This window comes from Eschrichtius robustus, chromosome 18, assembly GCF_028021215.1.
Source record: "Eschrichtius robustus isolate mEscRob2 chromosome 18, mEscRob2.pri, whole genome shotgun sequence".
Taxonomy (NCBI): Eukaryota; Metazoa; Chordata; class Mammalia; order Artiodactyla; family Eschrichtiidae; genus Eschrichtius; species Eschrichtius robustus.
This window is the reverse complement of record NC_090841.1, coordinates 52753054-52772033: the sequence shown is the minus strand read 5'-3', so window position 1 is coordinate 52772033 and position 18980 is coordinate 52753054. Positions and strand designations below refer to the sequence as shown.

The 18980-nt window shown below is 36.3% G+C and overlaps 1 protein-coding gene across 1 annotated transcript in view; it reads right to left on the bottom strand.

Annotated features, from left to right (window-relative positions):
* The window catches only part of SCEL (sciellin), a 329317-nt gene that overhangs the window by 35387 nt on the left and 274950 nt on the right, over positions 1 to 18980 (bottom strand). Inside the window, 9 exon segments of the mRNA XM_068526475.1 lie at positions 2006 to 2065; positions 3693 to 3752; positions 4400 to 4459; positions 8326 to 8385; positions 9558 to 9617; positions 9979 to 10038; positions 10551 to 10619; positions 17577 to 17636; positions 17941 to 18002. Coding sequence (XP_068382576.1) covers positions 2006 to 2065; positions 3693 to 3752; positions 4400 to 4459; positions 8326 to 8385; positions 9558 to 9617; positions 9979 to 10038; positions 10551 to 10619; positions 17577 to 17636; positions 17941 to 18002 — 551 coding nt within the window.

Here is an 18980-nt window from a genome sequence, read left to right as displayed (position 1 = left end):
AGGAAAACTTCAGATTATATAACTTGCTTTTATTCTAAACAAATAGGCAATAATAGCTCTAAAGAGACATTTCTGTTATCGCACTGGGCCTTCATACCAACTCTAACATCAGAAGGCCTGAACAAGATGCCTAATTTGCTATACCTTATTATTGGACAATTTGTTTTACACCCTGAAAAGAAAAAAGACTGGAAAGGCTTATATCACTGAACTAATCTTTAGGATTAACCTATAAACTAATTTTATCATGTACATATCCTTCCATGTAAATTATTGCATTCTATTATATTGAACTATATGAAATTGTCCTCTTGTGGATCAAAAATTATTGAATGTCAACAATTTCATAAAATTCAACGTAACAGATAATTTCTTTGGTATCTTCTTTGAACTAAGCAATGAGTGGTGCAATGGGGATCCAACAATGAAGAAAAACAGTAACAGTAATAATAATACCAATAGATAATATCTAATAAGCACTTGAGGAATAAGTGCTTCATAAGCTTGCTCGCATCTAATTTTTCTGGTAATTCATGAAGAAGGTAATTCTTACAATCCCCACTTTACAGATAAAGAAGCTGAGGCTTAAAGGAGGTTAAACGATTTGTCCAAGATTATACAGCTAATAAGTATTCTCCGAACTCAAAAATTTCACTACCAAGTAGAAGAGATGGACACATGACCAAATGCAATACATGGCAGAGGGTGGGTACTGAAACGAGGCTCACACACTGCACGGGAAAGGTCATATCATTAAGGCCATCTTCACTTTACAAACTAAGTCATCTTGGAAGAGGGACAAGGGATAGCTGTCTTTCATTGACTCTTTTATCTGTAACATGAAGTATTACATGGTCTCTGGATTCAGTACCTGACCCTCAGACAGTGGCAATGCGTTATGCTCTTATTTAGTGAACAAAATCTAAGGACAATTTAGCACTAAATAATCAGATAAAAGAATGATAAAATCTTTGGTCTAACCATAAAGTGAATAAAACAAGATATGCAAGGGAGGCTTTGTTTCGGAAGCTGTTCCAAGTACATTCAGAATTGATCCTCTTCACTCACCCACATGAAATACTGTTTAGTCCAGGAGTCAGCAAACTATGGTCCTCAAGCTAAATTCAGCCTGTAGTCTTGTTATATAAGTAAAGTTTTATTGGAACACAGCCATGCCCATTCCTTTACGATGTATTATCAATGGTTGCTAGTTGACTAGTTAAAATAGAGACTGTTTTGGTCCCCCAAACCTGAAATATTTACTACCTAGCCCTTTAAGCAAAAGTTTCTGACTCCTGATCTAGTCTAATAAACTTTATATGATATCTACCTACTGTAAAAATAGAATTCCTATACACCAAGTAAGATAGAGTATCTATCAGAAAGAAAATATATACCTTGGTATCTTTTATATTTAACTCGCATTCAAACTAGCATAACAATATATATTTATAGATTCGTGGTTTTTTTACATCTCTTTGTTTACTCAACACGATGTACCTTAAAGAAAATTCTCTCTATAAAAGACAAATGTCATCCTTTGTATTCTTTATTATTTCAATAAACTAAGTATAATTTTAAAAAATAACCTCCCAACTTTAGGAATTGTTTGAGTGTAAACATAAGAGAAGAGGGAAAAAATGATGAAGGATAAAGGAAGGAGAATTTTCTTCACATGAAGACCTTCTCTTAGGCTGCTTATGTCCAAGAAGTTGTTCGGGGAAGATATTTCATCCCAGGAGGAAACTCGATTCATTTTGAGGAAATCCCAAGCATGGAACACAAATCCCACACTGATAAGAGATTATTCCCATATTTTAAGGAATTCCTCCACAAATATCCACAACAAGGGAGCCCTGAATAAGGACTTGAAGACTAGGTTTCTGACATAGAGGTATTGATTTTGGGTCCCATTATTGGCTGTCTCTGTGATGGGACAATGAGTTTTATCATATTTTCGAGGTTGAATAGAAGAAAATGGAGAAATAAGTTCCATAAACCTCACCCTTGGTTAGTTCTGTTTGTTTCTGGAGCCACTTTGATGAGATTGTCAAGACTTTGGCCCCTTTAAAACATGGAAGAAATGATCAGAGAAATGGTCATCTTACATCAAGTGGTTGCAAATATTTATTAAAATGAAGAAACATTTTTATTATAGAAATATTTTACTATAAAATATTTATTAAAACAGAGATCATCTCAAGGGGTTGGAGTTTTTCAGTGTTGACTCTGAAAATATATATTTGGACCTAACTATAACTGTATAGAAATAATAAACAATAATTAGGGCTTCCCTGGTGGCGCAGTGGTTGAGAATCCGCCTGCCAATACAGGGGATACGGGTTCGAGCCCTGGTCTGGGAAGATCCCACATGCCGCAAAGCAACTGGGCCCGTGAGCCACAACTACTGAGCCTGCGCGCCTGGAGCCTGTGCTCCGCAACGAGAGAGGCCGCGATAGTGAGAGGCCCGCGCACCGCGATGAAGAGTGGCCCCCGCTCGCCGCAACTAGAGAAAGCCCTCGCACAGAAACGAAGATCCAACACAGCCAAAAATAAATAAATAAATAAATAAATTTAAAATTACCTTTCTCTAAAAAAAATAATAATAATAATAATAATTAATGGTTTCAGAAAATTCACGATGTGCCAGGCATGGTTCTAAGTGATTTATGTGATTTATATGATTTAATCCTCACATCAGTCCAATGAAATAGTGTTAAAAAATTAATAAACAGAAACTTCAATGAAATAGAGTTAGGAGACCAGAAGGGGGAGTTCTTGTGCCCTATGATAATAGCGGAGTCCAAGAGGAAGAAGAATGACTCCTCTTCTTTCCTGGCAGGGACTCAGCCAATGAAAAGCCTTGAACTCTTTGTTTACTGTAGCCCTCCCAACCTCCTTTTCTCCTTCTATAAAAGTGTTCCTCCCTTCCCCTTCAGGGACTTGCATATGGCTCCCCACGGTTGCAGACCCCAAACTGCAATTGTCTGGTGATCCTGAGTAAATCCACCTTGGCTGGAGAAATATCTGGCAGTCTATTTGTTTCAGGTCAACAACAGTAAGTATTATCATCCTGATTTCACAAAGGGAAAAGCTAAGACACACAAAGATTAAGTTTTTGCCACATGGCTAGTAGTGGCAAGGCTGGAATCTAAAGCTATGTAATCTAACTCCAGGGTGCGTGCACATTCTATAACAACAACCATCTTACTGGAACTTAATAACTGAATTGACATTGGAAGTGATCAGGGAGCATCTGGTCCAGTTTCCTCACTGTGAGGATGAAAAAACTGAAGTCCAAACAGGGAGTGTGGCCATGCCCATTTCACACTGGTAGTGAGGATACAGCCAGGCCCAGACCCCCATCTCTGGGCTCTGGTCTGATTCTCTTTCCTCTCTCCTGTGCCATCCCTCTGCTTAAGAAAAATAAATCAACAAATGAAAGTATCCCATCCATCCTGAAAAAACAACTGTGCACCTAATGCATCAAGGCACCTGCATTATATTAGAAATCATTTGACCAAAATCTTAAACATTTTACATAAAAGATCATGGGGGTTCCATGGTTTTTCTTGAACTACCATTGATACATTGATACTATAGCAGAGTCAGTCTGCTGAAATGATGATTTAATAATGTTTTTAAGCATTGGTTAATGTGAAACAAAAAAAGAGGGGCATATTCAATCTTGCACTTGCACACTTTTTCCTGTTCTTGGGTTCACTTTGATGAGGTTACTGAGGTCTTTGGAACTTTAAACAAAAAAGCAAACAAAAACATAATAAGTAAAAATGGAATTAAGTCAACTAAGTACTTTGAAGGATATATGTGCTCAAGATGAATTTTGCGATTAGGTTTTGAGAGAAATCAATACCAGTCTATGCCCTTCATTTAAAAGAGTAAAAATTTTGACCTCCATACAAATCATTGGTATACTAGCTCAGTTTCCCATTTACAATCAAAATAAAACCATAAAATTAGGGCAAGATTGAGTTAAAAAGATCAATTCTGGAACTATTTGCCAAAAACTCTCGCCTGGCCAGCCCCTTTCAGTATTCTACATAATGCTATAGCTATAATTAAACTATATTTTGTTAATAATTTTCATTTGTAGTGCCTTTTTGCTTTAAAGGGATTTTATATCCATTATTGCACTTGATCCTTAACAATCAAATGACAAAGATGGAGCAGACATTACGATCCTCATTTTATAACTAAAGAAGCCTCAGCTCAGTGTTCGAGGGACTTGCTCCAAGGCACCCAGCCAGTAAGTAATGGAGCTCAGACTTTCTGACTCCACAGATTTTTCAGCATAGCTTCTCTAATGAGAGCCCCAAATTGATGCAGAATTTGATGCACAAATTGATGGGAAGGAAGAAAGATACGATATAATCCTCACCCTGGGTTACTTCTGTTTACTTCAGGGGTCACTTTGATGAGATTGTCAAGGCACTGGCCCCTTTAAAGCATAGAAAACGTGATGAGGTTAATGATAGACTAGAACCAAGTTGATAAAACTATTCATTAAAACTCAGGGACAGTATAAACACTCACTGAAATCATGCCAAAGAGTTGAAGATTGTTAAAGGTACGCAGAAGTATGTAGGGATTTATATCTCTCTGAAACACATTGAGACTCAGTGAGAATATTTTAATCTTGGAGCCATTAGGGCCACTAGCAAATACTGAACTAGGACTCTATTTTGATTCATTGAATGCTATGCTCTTAGCCTTTTCCAGGTGCACTAAACATATTTTGTAATAGTCTGTATACACATTTCATGGAACATTCCACAAGACACAACTCTACCCATCAACTTCCAACATGCTGTGGGAACTTTGGAGAACACATATTTTGTAAAATTGACATTCATTAGCAGATTTTCTATTTAAACACTGGATTTAGATAAGTATACCAATTTGTTAAAGTCCATGATATACAAATCTGGTATCTGCTGCTGGTACTTATAACTGTGTGTTAAAACTACAAATTTTGACTAGTTGTGTTGGCAACAAACAATAGGAAGATTAAACTCTATAAAGTTCTGAAATGTAAGCTATATTTACTATAATATAAAACTCCGTGTAGTCAGTGAAAACACGTCAGTAATTTATGATTACCCTTTAGTATATCTGCTTCTGATTTTAATGGAATTTTGCTTTTCCTATTGCTTCTACATGTGTTTTCCACATTCGCAGTGCCAGCCAAAGTGCCTCTGATCTACAGAGGATACCACATGGGTAAAGAACGTCCACAGAAGGCACTTTTACACCCTGGATCCCCATGCCCTGTGGCCCTGCTAAGATCGATCATGAAATCTCTGAGGTTGCGTCAATGCAACATCAAAGGTATAGATATTTGGAAGCAGCTAGACGTTGACTCAAGTTTTTACTTGTATGCAGATGTCTGAGAATGTGTACATCCCTGCTAAAAGCAGCAATAAAAAATTTGATCCTTTTTCATGCAAATAATGAAACTATTAACCCTGAGACAACCATTCTACCCCAATACCCTTTGCTGATTTTTTTAACCCTTTGTTGCCTGAATGAAATATGTGGAATTTGAATGCCAGTGACTGAGAAAAAAATTCCCAGGATTCTGTTTCTAGATTTGAGTACTCAAAAAGAAACCCCACAACATTAAGCACTGCAGCTCCAACCTTGTAATATTTGTGTTGGTTGTGTTGTCAAGACCTTGATCTCTTTAAATATATTAAATAGAGCACATATCAGTATAAGGTTCCCTAAATTTTAAAGTTCATATAGTCAAAAAAGAAGAGTGTGCTATTTAATGTAGTAATGTAAAATAATATTTTGAGCTCAACTGTGGGAAGCAATGCCTCATAGTGTATATGTCTTCTATATTTATGCATTCTTTCAATCCACAAATAGTTATGGAAGGCCTACTATGGGCCCCAAGTTATGGGACAATACAGATGGGCTTAGCCCTCAAGAAGCTTCCATTCTAACTTGATGAGAGGCAGGCAATATGCAATCAAATGTATAAATGAATGCCACATTTCCAGATAATAATATATGCTATGAAGAAAGTAAAAAAGAGTGCCTGGTGCCTGCAATGCTGGGGTTGAAGGAGGGGGTGGTGACTTAATTATATTCAATGGTCAGAAACGATCTCTTTGAGAAGGTGACAGTATGGGAATAGAGCTTCCCAAAGTGGGAATAGCATACACAGAAGTGTTAAGGCAGAAGTGAGCCTGGAATAGAAAAAAGATCAGTTTGGCTGGACTTTACTGAACATGTGAAAGGCCATTGCTAAAGTTTAGAACTTTATTCTACCTGAAATAAGAGAACATTGAAAGTTTTTAATAAGGGAGGGAGATGATCTTATTTTACTTTTAAGAGATCTACAGAATTTAATAATGCTTGATAAAGGAAAAAAAAAAGATCACTATTGTCCCTAAAAGGTCCCAGGAAGCACACACATACACAACCATGAACATAGGTACTCATATACACACAAAAGCACACGGATATACTCACACATATATTTAGGCACACACAAGCATGTGTACACAAGTACGCCATCAAACACACATTTTCACTTGTTTGCACAGACACACACCCGTATGCACTCACACATGTAGGCATACACACATGAATGCACACACAAGCATACACACGATTGCACACATCTGCATGTGTGTATACACATGTGTACACATAGGCACACACACACACACACCCCAACCTATGAAAAACAATAGGTGATGATTTGAAATACTCTTTTTAATAAAAATTAGAAAGGAAAAACATGAATTTTTCTCGGAGAGTCAAAGTAAATTAAATATTTGAACAGTATCTAAATTATTAAGAAAACATAATTCATGTGAATCTTTATTATTGCTAAAACTATTCATATCTACTATGTGCCAGGCATGACAGTATTATGATCCTTATTTTGTAGGTGAGTAAACTGAAGCATGGGGACACAGCTAGCAAGTGACAGAGCCAGAATTTGAACCCAGGTCCTTTAGACTCCCTGCTCCCAACCTCAAGTTACCTCCCTGAAATACCCAGGTAGCCAAGGAAGTCAGTGCTTTCTTCTCAGTCTGTCGATGCAAAATTGTACACGTCTGCAACTCATAGGGTCACTGGGCCTGCAATCACACTGTGCTGCTGAGAACAGGACAGCCTGACAGCACGCACCAGCTTTCAGCCAGCCAGGCTCTGCTGACAGGGCCTGCAGGCATCAGTGACACATTTTAGAATCAACGCATAATAATATGTACTGAGTGAATGGAATGGAAAGGAGTTCAAAAGAAACCACATGGAATTATTTGGTATACTTTTCAGCAACACGCCAACAAGCTCAGTTTCAGATATGTTCCATCTGTTTTTTAAAAAATAAAAAAAAAAAGCAAGAGGACATAAGCTTTCCAGATTTACTTGACAATTCATGGGTAGGGTAATTCGTTTACAAGGTACACTTTGTTAAGCTCTTCATCTTTAAACATACACTGCACTATATACACATACCCACACTACACACAAACATAGTACACATGTACACACACAGTTTGTACATAAACACATCCACACACACTACTTACAGTCCCACATACACTTGTTTATATATGCTATTTATGCATACATACACATACACACACACTACTTATACATACACACATATATTTATATATATATATATGCATTGTGATGGTTAATTTCATGTGTCAGTTTGACTGGGCCACAGAGTGCCCAGATATTTGGTCAAATATTATTCCAGGTGTGTCTGTGAGTGTGTTTTGGGATGAGATTAACATCTGAATCTGTAGACTGAGTAAAGCAGATGGCCGTCCCTAACGGCCACGTGCCAATTCAGAAGGGCATGTGCCAATTCCTTATAATAAATCTCTCTTTCTCTCGCTCTCTCTATATATTCTATTGTTCTGTTTCTCTGGAGAACCCTGATTAATACACACACATACACTTATACCAACACACTTATACATATACACTAATATATACACACATTTATATGTAACACACTATTGACACATGCACATACACATACAGACTCACACACACACACATACACTTACACACAAAGAAATAAATAGTAGAGAAGGGTAGTCAAATTCCCATTTAATTTCTCAAAATCTACCTTATAGCAAATGTCACCTGAGAATAAAATGCAAATAAAATTCTGTGTATCACTCATATAGAATTGCTTAATATGATGTATTTGGAAAAAAACAGTTCAGTTCGGTTTGAATTTCAATTTGCTCTCCTGAATGCAAGCACTCAGAATTCCAATGTGTTTATAAATGCCGAAGGAGAAATAAAAAGCTTTAAATTACTTACCTCTTGATATTTTTATTTGTTTCAGGATTCACTTTAATAAGCCCATCGAGGTCTTGTTTCCTTTGAATAAGGAAATGAGTTTTAATGAATGTCATTAAAATAAAACACTAATCAAGTGAACAATGATTGGCAAAATTAAGAAGTGGTAAGTATACACGTTCTCTATCAATGTAATTTTTAAAGCTCTAAATGCAAATGAAAATTCTTCTCTTACATCTTGAACTGAAGACCATTTAAGTTTCCTAATTTACCAACAAGAAACATATGATGTTTTTGTTTTGTTCTCAAAATGCATAAGTATACGTGAAACTTGTTATTTAACAAAATCAGCTTTGCCCTCAGATACATCTTGTTAGAACACCCCAGATGGGTGGCACTGAAGTAATGTTGAGTTAGATAAAGTTCTATACTGGATCCAGATAGAATGTAAATTTCCATCTAACAAATCAGATATAATTGCCTATTCTGTTTTTAAATAATAAGAAAATATAAAAGATCATAATAGTTTAACAATATGAAAAATAATTTTAAAAATATATGTCTTCATATAAACGCAACCATTCCCCCTTTTAAAATATAATTAGATTATGGTGAATTATAAGAGCAAGAAAAAATACCTTACATGGTAGGAAAATTAATGACACTTCTTGGGGAGACACATGTCACCTCCATTAAAATGCACTGAGTAATACCAAAAGGGGCATAGCCCGAAACCAAAGGGGGCAGTAGAGGATGGCTGAGGTATCGTGATTGAGTACTGCTGCCTTGTCAACATAGCCCTGAAGAAGAGAAGTAGTGGGGTGTTCTTCCTCCCAGTTGTGTGTATCTGCCCAGCCCCTCCCCTGGGCTGCCTTCTGAGACCACCATCCTCAAAGAAGTTGATTTTCAGTAGTTTTAGTCAAGACTCACTCTTGGCTATCTTTGTCATTTTGGAGATCCACTTTTAAAATATTGTCAAGATTGTGCTTTCTTTAGATGCAAACAAACTAAATTCAGTAACTCACCCCTAAAACCAAATCAAAATCTGGGAGAAAAGGCAACTTACTATTAAACAATGGGGCAATTCTTCAAAAATAAGCAATTTTATTGGGAGCAAGGAGGAAAGGTCATGTGGCCTATCATTATTATCCAATTCCATGCCAGTAAAACATATTTCTAAAGTTAAAATGCCAAATCATTTTATCTTATTGTCACTTACAGAAATCAGATTTAAAGATACTAATCAGTCTTACCCAGTGGTGTTTTCACTTTCTTTGGGACTCACTTTGATAACATTATCAAGGTCTTCACCTCTTAAAAAAAATTTAGATCAGTTTCAAAGTATTCCCACAGTATTTTTTTATATACACATTCCATATTATTGATGATTAATTCAAGCTTTTGGAGAAGATTATTATACTGGTATTAAATTCATTTTTGTTATGAAAGTTACCTATCAATAATATAGTTAAGTTAATCTCTAGGATTCTGTTGGGCTCTAGGTAAATTTAAATTTAGATAGACTCACCAAAGTAAAGCTCAGGGCAGTAGAGTTCAGACACAGAAGAGAGAAGCCAAACTCAAAGATGTGACCCCCTTCAGTATACTGAGAAGATCACACAATTAACCCAGTAGAAAATAAGCAAGATTTAGAAACATCAAAGCAGTTCTCACCCTCTGCTAGTCTGATCTGTCCTAGCATTTGCTTTGATAACCATTTTGAGATCTTGGATTCTTTGGAAAAAACATGGAGACCTTATGTCAATTAACTTGCATTCAATTTTTTCTGAAAACCATATAAATAAGAATGTCCCTGAAAGGATGTCAGATGTTTCCAGGACCAACTGACCAGAGAAACTTCAATATAATTATCCCTTAGCTTATCTTTTTTAATTTCCACAGTAGTACTTGGTTTAAATTAGTTTAAAAAATCTTCGCCAACACACCTCTCACTTTGCAATTTTGTCCTTTCTTTTCTTAATTTAAATAGAAAATTTGTCTCATTTTTAAATTATTTAAGAAAATATAGAATAAGAGATTATGCAGTAAGTTTTCCTGCACTTACTTCAGTGCAACTCAAGCATGTGGTCTTATGGAAACAGGATTCATCATATTCTTTGCCTACTATCTCTGATAGGCCCCAAAGTGCAACAGTTCAACTGTGACAGAGGAAAGCATAACACTCCCATTTCCAACAAGGTGTAAAAATCTAACATGAAAAAAGAGAGCCCCATTATGTTAGGAGCTTTACTTTCCCTTTCTAGTTTTTGTCAGTCCTTTGATTAACTTTAATAAGACTTCCAAGGCCTTGGTTTCTTTATAACATTGGAGGGGGCAGGGAGAGCACAGCAACGGAGAGAGAAAGAGAGAGAGAGATTCAACAGTAGATTTTTCACAACAGCAGTAAGACGTTATCAGTACCTGAAACATCAGAAGTCTTTAGAAATGTTTAATTCAAGTGGCTCTTCTCATGCCAAATGCTGATATGCTAACTATCCTACAGTGAGGACCCAACCATTACTCAGTTATGATTAAATCAATTTAAACGTAAAAGTTTCCCCCACATCTCAGCTTTTGCTTTCATTATTCTTTGAGGGTGGGTTGGTGAGAAACTAACTTTAATATATGTGTTGAGATATTGTCTTCCTTAAACATGAAAAGCATTCACATCAAGGGTGGAAATCAGATGATCAACATTTTAAATCTAAACATTTTGAAGATTTAGACAAGTCATTTTTAATAAAAAGTAACCTGGGAAAGGTAGAAATAACTCTTTGATGACCCCAGTACTTTATATGAGTTGACCACAACCAATAAAACTTTCACACGCCAATAGCTTAAAACAATTAGGGAATATGAAAGCTAATCTCTCTAAATCCCCCAGTTGTTCAATGCCATTTTCATCTGTCTCTGTCTTTCACTGTGATAAGACTGCTGACATTTGAGGGTCTTTCTGTGTAAGGAAGAAGGAAGGGAGACAGGCAGGGAAGAAGGAAAAGAAACTGTGGGCTCTCCCTACCACACCAAAGAGACCCATCCTTTCTGCATCAAAGCCCAGCTGCTATCAAGTTATACCAGCTTACAAACCCCTTCTCTTTTCTCCTCCTTCCTAGCCCACACGATTGACTTGTGTTCACCCACTTTTCCTAATTTCCACCACTTGTATGGAACTTTCCAAACTTCATTTATTTATTTATCTTTTAATTAATTAATTAAAATTATTTTTAACATCTTTATTGGAGTATAAATGCTTTACAATGGTGTGTTAGTTTCTGCTTTGTAACAAAGTGAAACCTATACATATACATATATCCCCATATCTCCTCCCTCTTGCGTCTCCCTCCCACCCTACCTATCCCACCCCTCTAGATGGTCACAAAGCACAGAGCTAATCTCCCTGTGTAATGTGTCTGCATCCCACTAGCTAGCTATTTTACATTTGTTAGTATATATAAATCCATGCCACTCTCTCACTTTGTCCCACCTTACCCTTCCCCCTCCCCGTGTCCTCAAGTCCATTCTCTACATCTGCGTCTTTATTCCTGCCCTGTCCCTAGGTTCTTCAGAATCATTTTTTGGTTTTTTTTTAGATTCCATATATATGTGTTAGCATACGATATTTATTTTTCTCTTTCTGACTTACTTCACTCTGTATGACAGTCTCTAGGTCCATCCACCTCACTACAAATAACTCAGTTTCGTTTCTTTTTATGGCCGAGTAATATCCCATTGTATATATATGCCACATCTTCTTTATCCATTCATCTGTCGATGGACACTTAGGTTGTTTCCATGTCCTAGCTACTGTAAATAGAGCTGCAATGAATACTGTAGTACATGTCTCTTTTTGAATTACGGTTTTCTCAAGGTATATGCCCAGTAGTGGGATTGCTGGGTCATATGGTAGTTCTATTTTTAGTTTTTTAAGGAAACTCCATACTGTTCTCCATAGTGGCTGTATCAATTTACATTCTCACCAACAGTGCAAGAGGGTTCCCTTTTCTCCACACCCTCTCCAGCATTTATTGTTTGTAGATTTTGTGATGATGCCCATTCTGACTGGTGTGAGGTGATACCTCATTGTAGTATTGATTTGCATTTCTCTAATGATTAATGATGTTGAGCATCCTTTCATTGTTTGTTGGCAATCTGTATATCTTCTTTGGAGAAATGTTCATTCAGGTCTTCTGCCCATTTTTGGATTGGGTTGTTTGTTTTCTTGATATTGAGCTGCATGAGTTGCTTGTATATTTTGGAGATTAATCCTTTGTCAGTTGCTTCGTTTGCAAATATGTTCTCCCATTCTGAGGGTTGTCTTTTCATCTTGTTTATGGTTTCCTTTGCTTTGCAAAAGCTTTTAAGTTATATTAAGTCCCATTTGTTTATTTTTGTTTTTATTTCCATTTCTCTAGGAGGTGGGTCAAAAAGGATCTTGTTGCGATTTATGTCATAGAGTGTTCTGCCTATGTTTTCCTCTGAGAGTTTGATAGTGTCTGGCCTTAAATTTAGGTCTTTAATCCATTTTGAGTTTATTTTTGTGTATGGTGTTAGGGAGTGTTCTAATTTCATTCTTTTACATGTAGCTGTGCAGTTTTCCCAGCACCACTTATTGAAGAGGCTGTCTTTTCTCCATTGCATAGTCTTGCCTCCTTTATCAAAGATAAGGTGACCATATGTGCATGGGTTTATCTCTGGGCCTTCTATCCTGTTCCATTGATCTATATTTCTGTTTTTGTGCCAGTACTATACTGTCTTCATTACTGTAGCTTTGCAGTATAGTCTGAAGTCCGGGAGCCTGATTCCTCCAGCTCCGTTTTTCTTTCTCAAGATTGCTTTGGCTATTCGGGGTCTTTTGTGTTTCCATACACATTGTGAAATTTTTTGTTCTAGTTCTGTGAAAAATGCCATTGGTAGTTTGATAGGGATTGCATTGAAGCTTTAGATTGCTTTGGGTAGTATAGTCATTTTCACAATGTTGATACTTCTAATCCAAGAACATGGTATATCTCTCCATCTGTTTGTATCATCTTTAATTTCTTTCATTGGTGTCATACAGTTTTCTACATACAGGTCTTTTGTCTCCTTAGGTAGGTTTATTCCCAGGTATTTTATTCTTTTTGTTGCAATGGTAAATGGGAGTGTTTCCTTAATTTCTCTTTCAGATTTTTCATCATTAGTGTATAGGAATGAAAGAGATTTCTGTGCATTAATTCTGTATTCTGCTACTTTACCAAATTCATTGATTAGCTCCTGTAGTTTTTCTGGTAGCATCTTTAGGATTCTCTATCTAAAGTATCATGTCATCTGCAAACAGTGACAGTTTTACTTCTTCTTTTCCTGTTTGGATTCTTTTTATTTCTTTTTCTTCTCTGATTGCTGTGGCTAAAACTTCCAAAACTATGTTGAATAACAGTGGTGAGAGTGGGCAACCTTGTCTTGTTCCTGATCTTACTGGAAATGGTTTCAGATTTTTACCATTGAGAACAATGTTGGCTGTGGGTTTGTCATATATGGCCTTTATTATGTTGAGGTAAGTTCCCTCTATGCCTACTTTCTGGAGGGTTTTTATCATAAACGGTGTTGAATTTTGTCAAAAGCTTTCTCTGCATCTATTGAGATGATCATATGGCTTTTCTCCTTCAATTTGTTAATATGGTTTATCACATTGATTGATTTGGCGTATGTTGAAGAATCCTTCCATTCCTGGGATAAACTCTACTTGCTCATGGTGTATGATCCTTTTAATATGTTGTTGTAATCTGTTTGCTAGTATTTTGTTGAGGATTTTTGCATCTATGTTCATCAGTGATATTGGCCTGTAGTTTTCTTTTTTTGTGACATCTTTGGTTTTGGTATCAGGGTGATGGTGGCCTTGTAGAATCAGTTTGGGAGTGTCCCTCCCTCTGCTATATTTTGGAAGAGCTTGAGAAGGATAAGTGTTAGCTCTTCTGTAAATGTTTGATAGAATTTGCCTGTGAAGCCATCTGGTCCTAGGCTTTTGTTTGTTGGAAGATTTTTAATCACAGTCTCAATTTCAGTGCTGTGATTGGTCTGTTTATATTTTCTGTTTCCTCCTGGTTCAGTCTTGGAAGGTTGTGTTTTTCTAAGAATTTGTTGATTTCTTCCAGGTTGTCCATTTTATTGGCACATAGGTGCTTGTAGTAATCTCTCATGATCCTTTGTATTTCTGCAGTGTCAGTTGTTACTTCTCCTTTTTCATTTCTAATTCTGTTGATTTGAGTCTTCTCCCTTTTTTTCTAGATGAATCTGGCTAATGGTTTATCAATTTTGTTTATCTTCTCAAAGAACTAGCTTTTAGTTTTATTGATCTTTGCCATCGTTTCCTTCATTTGTTTTTCATTTATTTCTCGTCTGATCTTTATGATTTCCTTCCTTCTGCTAACTTTGGGTTTTCTTTTGCTCTTCTTTCTCTAATTGCTTTAGGTGTAAGGTTAGGTTGTTTATTTGAGATGTTTCTTGTTTCTTGAGGTAGGATTGTATTGCTATAAACTTCCCTCTGAGAACTGCTTTTGCTGCATCCCATAGGTTTTGGGTCATCAATTTTTCATTGTCATTTGTTTCTAGGTATTTTTTGATGTCCTCTTTGATTTCTTCAGTGATCTCTTGGTTATTAAGTAGTGTATTGTTTAGCCTCCATATGTTTGTATTTTTTACAGTTTTTTCCCTGTAATTGATATCTTGTCTCATAGCGTTGTTGTCAGAAAAGATACTTGATACGATTTCAGTTTTTTTAAATTTACCAAGGCTTGATCTGTCCTGGAGAATGTTCCATGAGCACTTGAGAAGAAAGTGTATACTGTTGTTTTTGGATGGAATGTTCTATAAATATCAATTAAGTCCATCTTGTTTAATGCATCATTTAAAGCTTGTGTTTCCTTATTTACTTTCATTTTGGATGAGCTGTCCATTGGTGAAAGTGGGGTGTTAAGTCCCCTACTATGATTGTGTTACTGTCGATTTCCCCTTTTATGGCTGTTAGCATTTGCCTTATGTATTTTGGTCCTCCTATGTTGGGTGCATAAATATTTACGATTGTTATATCTTCTTCTTGGATTGATCCCTTGATCATTATGTAGTGTCCTTCTTTGTCTCTTGTAATAGTCTTTATTTTAAAGTCTATTTTGCCTGCTATGAGAATTGCTACTCCAACTTTCTTTTGATTTCCATTTTGATGGAGCATCATTTTCATTCCCTCACTTTGGTCTGTATGTGTCCTTAGGTCTTAAGCGGGTCTCTTGTAGACAGCATACATACGGGTCTTGTTTTTGTATCCATTCAGCCAGTCTATGTCTTTTGGTTGGAGCATTTAATCCATTTACATTTTAGGTAATTATCAGTATGTATGTTCCTATTACCATTTTCTTAATTGTTTTGGGTTTGTTATTATAGGTCTTTCCCTTCTCTTATGTTTTCTGCCTAGAGAAGTTCCTTTAGCATTTGCTGTAAAGCTGGTTTGGTGGTGCTGAATTCTCTTAGCTTTTGCTTGTCTGTAAAGGTTTGAATTTCTCCATTGAATCTGAATGAGATCCTTGCTGGGTAGAGTAATCTTGGTTGTAGGTTTTTCCCTTTCATCACTTTAAATATGTCCTGCCAATCCCTTCTGGCTTGCAGAGTTTCTGCTGAAAGATCAGCTGTTAACCTTATGGGGATTCCCTTGTATGTTATTTGTTGTTTTTCCCTTGCTGCTTTTAATATTTTTTTTTGTATTTAATTTTTAATAGTTTGATTAGTATGTGTCTTGGCATGTTTCTCTTTAGATTTATCCTGTATGGGACTCTCTGTGCTTCTTGGATTTGATTGACTATTTCCTTTCCCATATTAGGGAAGTTTTCAACTATAATGTCTTTAAATATTTTCTCAGTCCCTCTTTTTTTTCTTCTTCTGGGATCCCTATAATTTGAAAGTTGGTGCATTTAATGTTGTCCCAGAGGTCTCTGAGACTCTCCTGAATTCTTTTCATTCTTTTTTCTTTATTCTGCTCTGTGGTAGTTATTTCCACTATTTTATCTTCCAGGTCACTTATCTGTTCCTCTGCCCCAGTTATTCTGCTACTGATTCATTCTAGAGGATGTTTAATTTCATTTTCCAAATTTCATTTCTTAAAAAATATGAAATCTCATCTTTTCCTGTAAAACTCATACAACCACTTACAGAGAACTGACTGCTTTCCCACTTCATCTGTTCCCCATTTGGAAAAAAATATCACCTGTAGTAATGTTTGCACATTCACATTATAGTAATATGTTGTTAATAAGTGTTCAGTGTCTGAATGGAGTTTGTGATTGCCCACACTTTTTGTTATATAGACTTTGTTGTTTTCTACGTCAGAGAGGGTTAAGAAGGCATACCACCGAGTTTGACTTGGAATGCTAGAATACCCATCTATGCACAGCTTGGCACAGATCAATTGTTTTTAAAGATAACCAGGACAATAGAAATAATCATCATGTTAGGAAAAGGCAAATGTAATGACACACTGAATACAAGGTAAATAGCCAATCTGGAGAAAAAGCAGTAGAGACCTCAGAAATCTTTATCCTTTGTCATTCTTGATTGTTCTGGGATTTTCTTTAATGAAACTGTCAAAAGTTTGATTTCTTTCAACACGAAAAATAATGTCAGTAGTAATTCATTTTCTAGTATATCAGTGTCAGTCTAGAACTATAAGTTAACTTCTTTAAATGCTCTTTAAATTAATGGTTACTGATCATTAATTAATCTTTTTTATGATACAAAATAAATAAAAGCATGGCTTTTGACCTTGAGGTGTTTACAAGTGTATCTGAGTGATATACATATGAAGTGACTCAATCAAGATTGCAACTGAAAAATGCCTTACTCCCTTAGAAAGACTTCAGTGGTGAGGAGCTATGCTCCCAGCATCAAAATGTCCTATAGTGAACATATTTAGTTCATAAACCAACCTACTGTTCACTACTTGTAATGGTCAGTTTGATTTCTTTCACTTTCAGATGTAAAAGGGAAGTTAGAGACCATCTAGATCATACCCTTCATTTTATGGACTGAGGAAACAGAGGTCTCCAGAGGTTAAGCCACTTGTCCAGGGTCACCCAGATTGATGTCGGTGGCAAAGCCAGTACCAAGACACCCACCCATCTCCTGACCCTGATCAAGTGCCTCTTCCACTAGCCTGTCTGACTTTTGTCTTGAACAGGGGGTCTCCCCCAGGAAATGGCATACAGTTTAGGACTCAATCAAAGAAGCCTGTATGAGTCTCAATCAAATCTTACCCTTTGCCATCTTTGTCTGTCCGGGTATTCACAACGAGGAGATTTTCAAGGCTTTTGGGTCTATAAAACACAAAGAAATTCAAATAAAAGACTGCATATTGAAATAAAATTGTGTGGTATCTTGAAAGGTCAGATACAGTAAAAATTTTTCATGAATTGCTCATTTACTCTTACTGAATAGAGCAGCAGAAATCCTTCTGGGCAATCATGTCTGAACTAAATGTACAATACTGAGTGCACTGCCCCATCTGCTAGTACATTTTTATGCCAGAGGACATAACTCCCTTCCAGCTAATAATGTCTGAAAGAATAAAACAAGCAATCTGGGAGATAATATTTTCAGGTTAGAGACAGATGCACTTACATTTTCTCTGTTGGCTCTGCCTTAAGATTTGCTCTAAAGAGACCATCAATACCCTGATTTCTTTAAATGTATTGAACAAAAAGGCTCATCAGTGCTAATAATAGATACCTAACTCATAAAAATATAGATCAGTTTACATATAAGACAGGAAAAAAAGCTGGTTAGGAAAGATGAGCTACAATTCTTGAAATCACTTTATTCCAAACAGGTATCTTCCTAGACTCAAAATTTAAATTGCAGTGGACCTTAAAGAAAAGAAAAGACAAGATACAGACTGGGGATCTACAAGCTGTAATAGGTTCATGGATGTGTTGTTTGGGTTCATGGAGTGTTTTTGTTTTTTATGTGGGCCAATATTTACAAAGCTGGCCATGACATGTAGACACCTGGAGTTTCAGGATCTCCTGAAAGTGTCCTGCAACTTTAGGCTCAAATTCTCACGTGGCAACATCAGCTGGAACTGAGAAACAGTTGGGCTCTCCCAGACAGGGCGCTCCCTCTACATTACAGAGCCAGCTCCCTTCACTCATCTATCCCTGCCTGGTCCCAGTAGGCCGTGAAGTCTGATTCTTAATCTAATGCCACCTCTCTTTATAGATAAGAAAACTGACATTTGCTTTGTTTCTTCCTCACTTTGGTCCCTGCCCGTTTTGTATGTTAGTGTGCCAAGTAACAGAGAGAGAACTAAAATTGCACAGACCTCTAACACAAACCTCAATTAATATGATCTTTAAGTTATGCAATTACAAATGACTCATAATAAGGAGATAATGTTAACTAAGAAAATGAGTGGTTTTTGTAGTGGTTCAACTACAAGCATTCAGTGACCAAACCAAACTGTTTACATACTAATATATGAGTATTTCAGGAAGAGAAATGTGGTTATTTTTATAACTGCCTTACTAAACACTGGTGTGTGAAAATCAAAGACACTTCAACATTAGTGTCTTTAAATTGTAATAACCATTTATAATAATGATGAAATGATTTCTGCAAGCTTTTTATTCAAGATTTGTAGGACACTTTTGACTAGCCCAGTA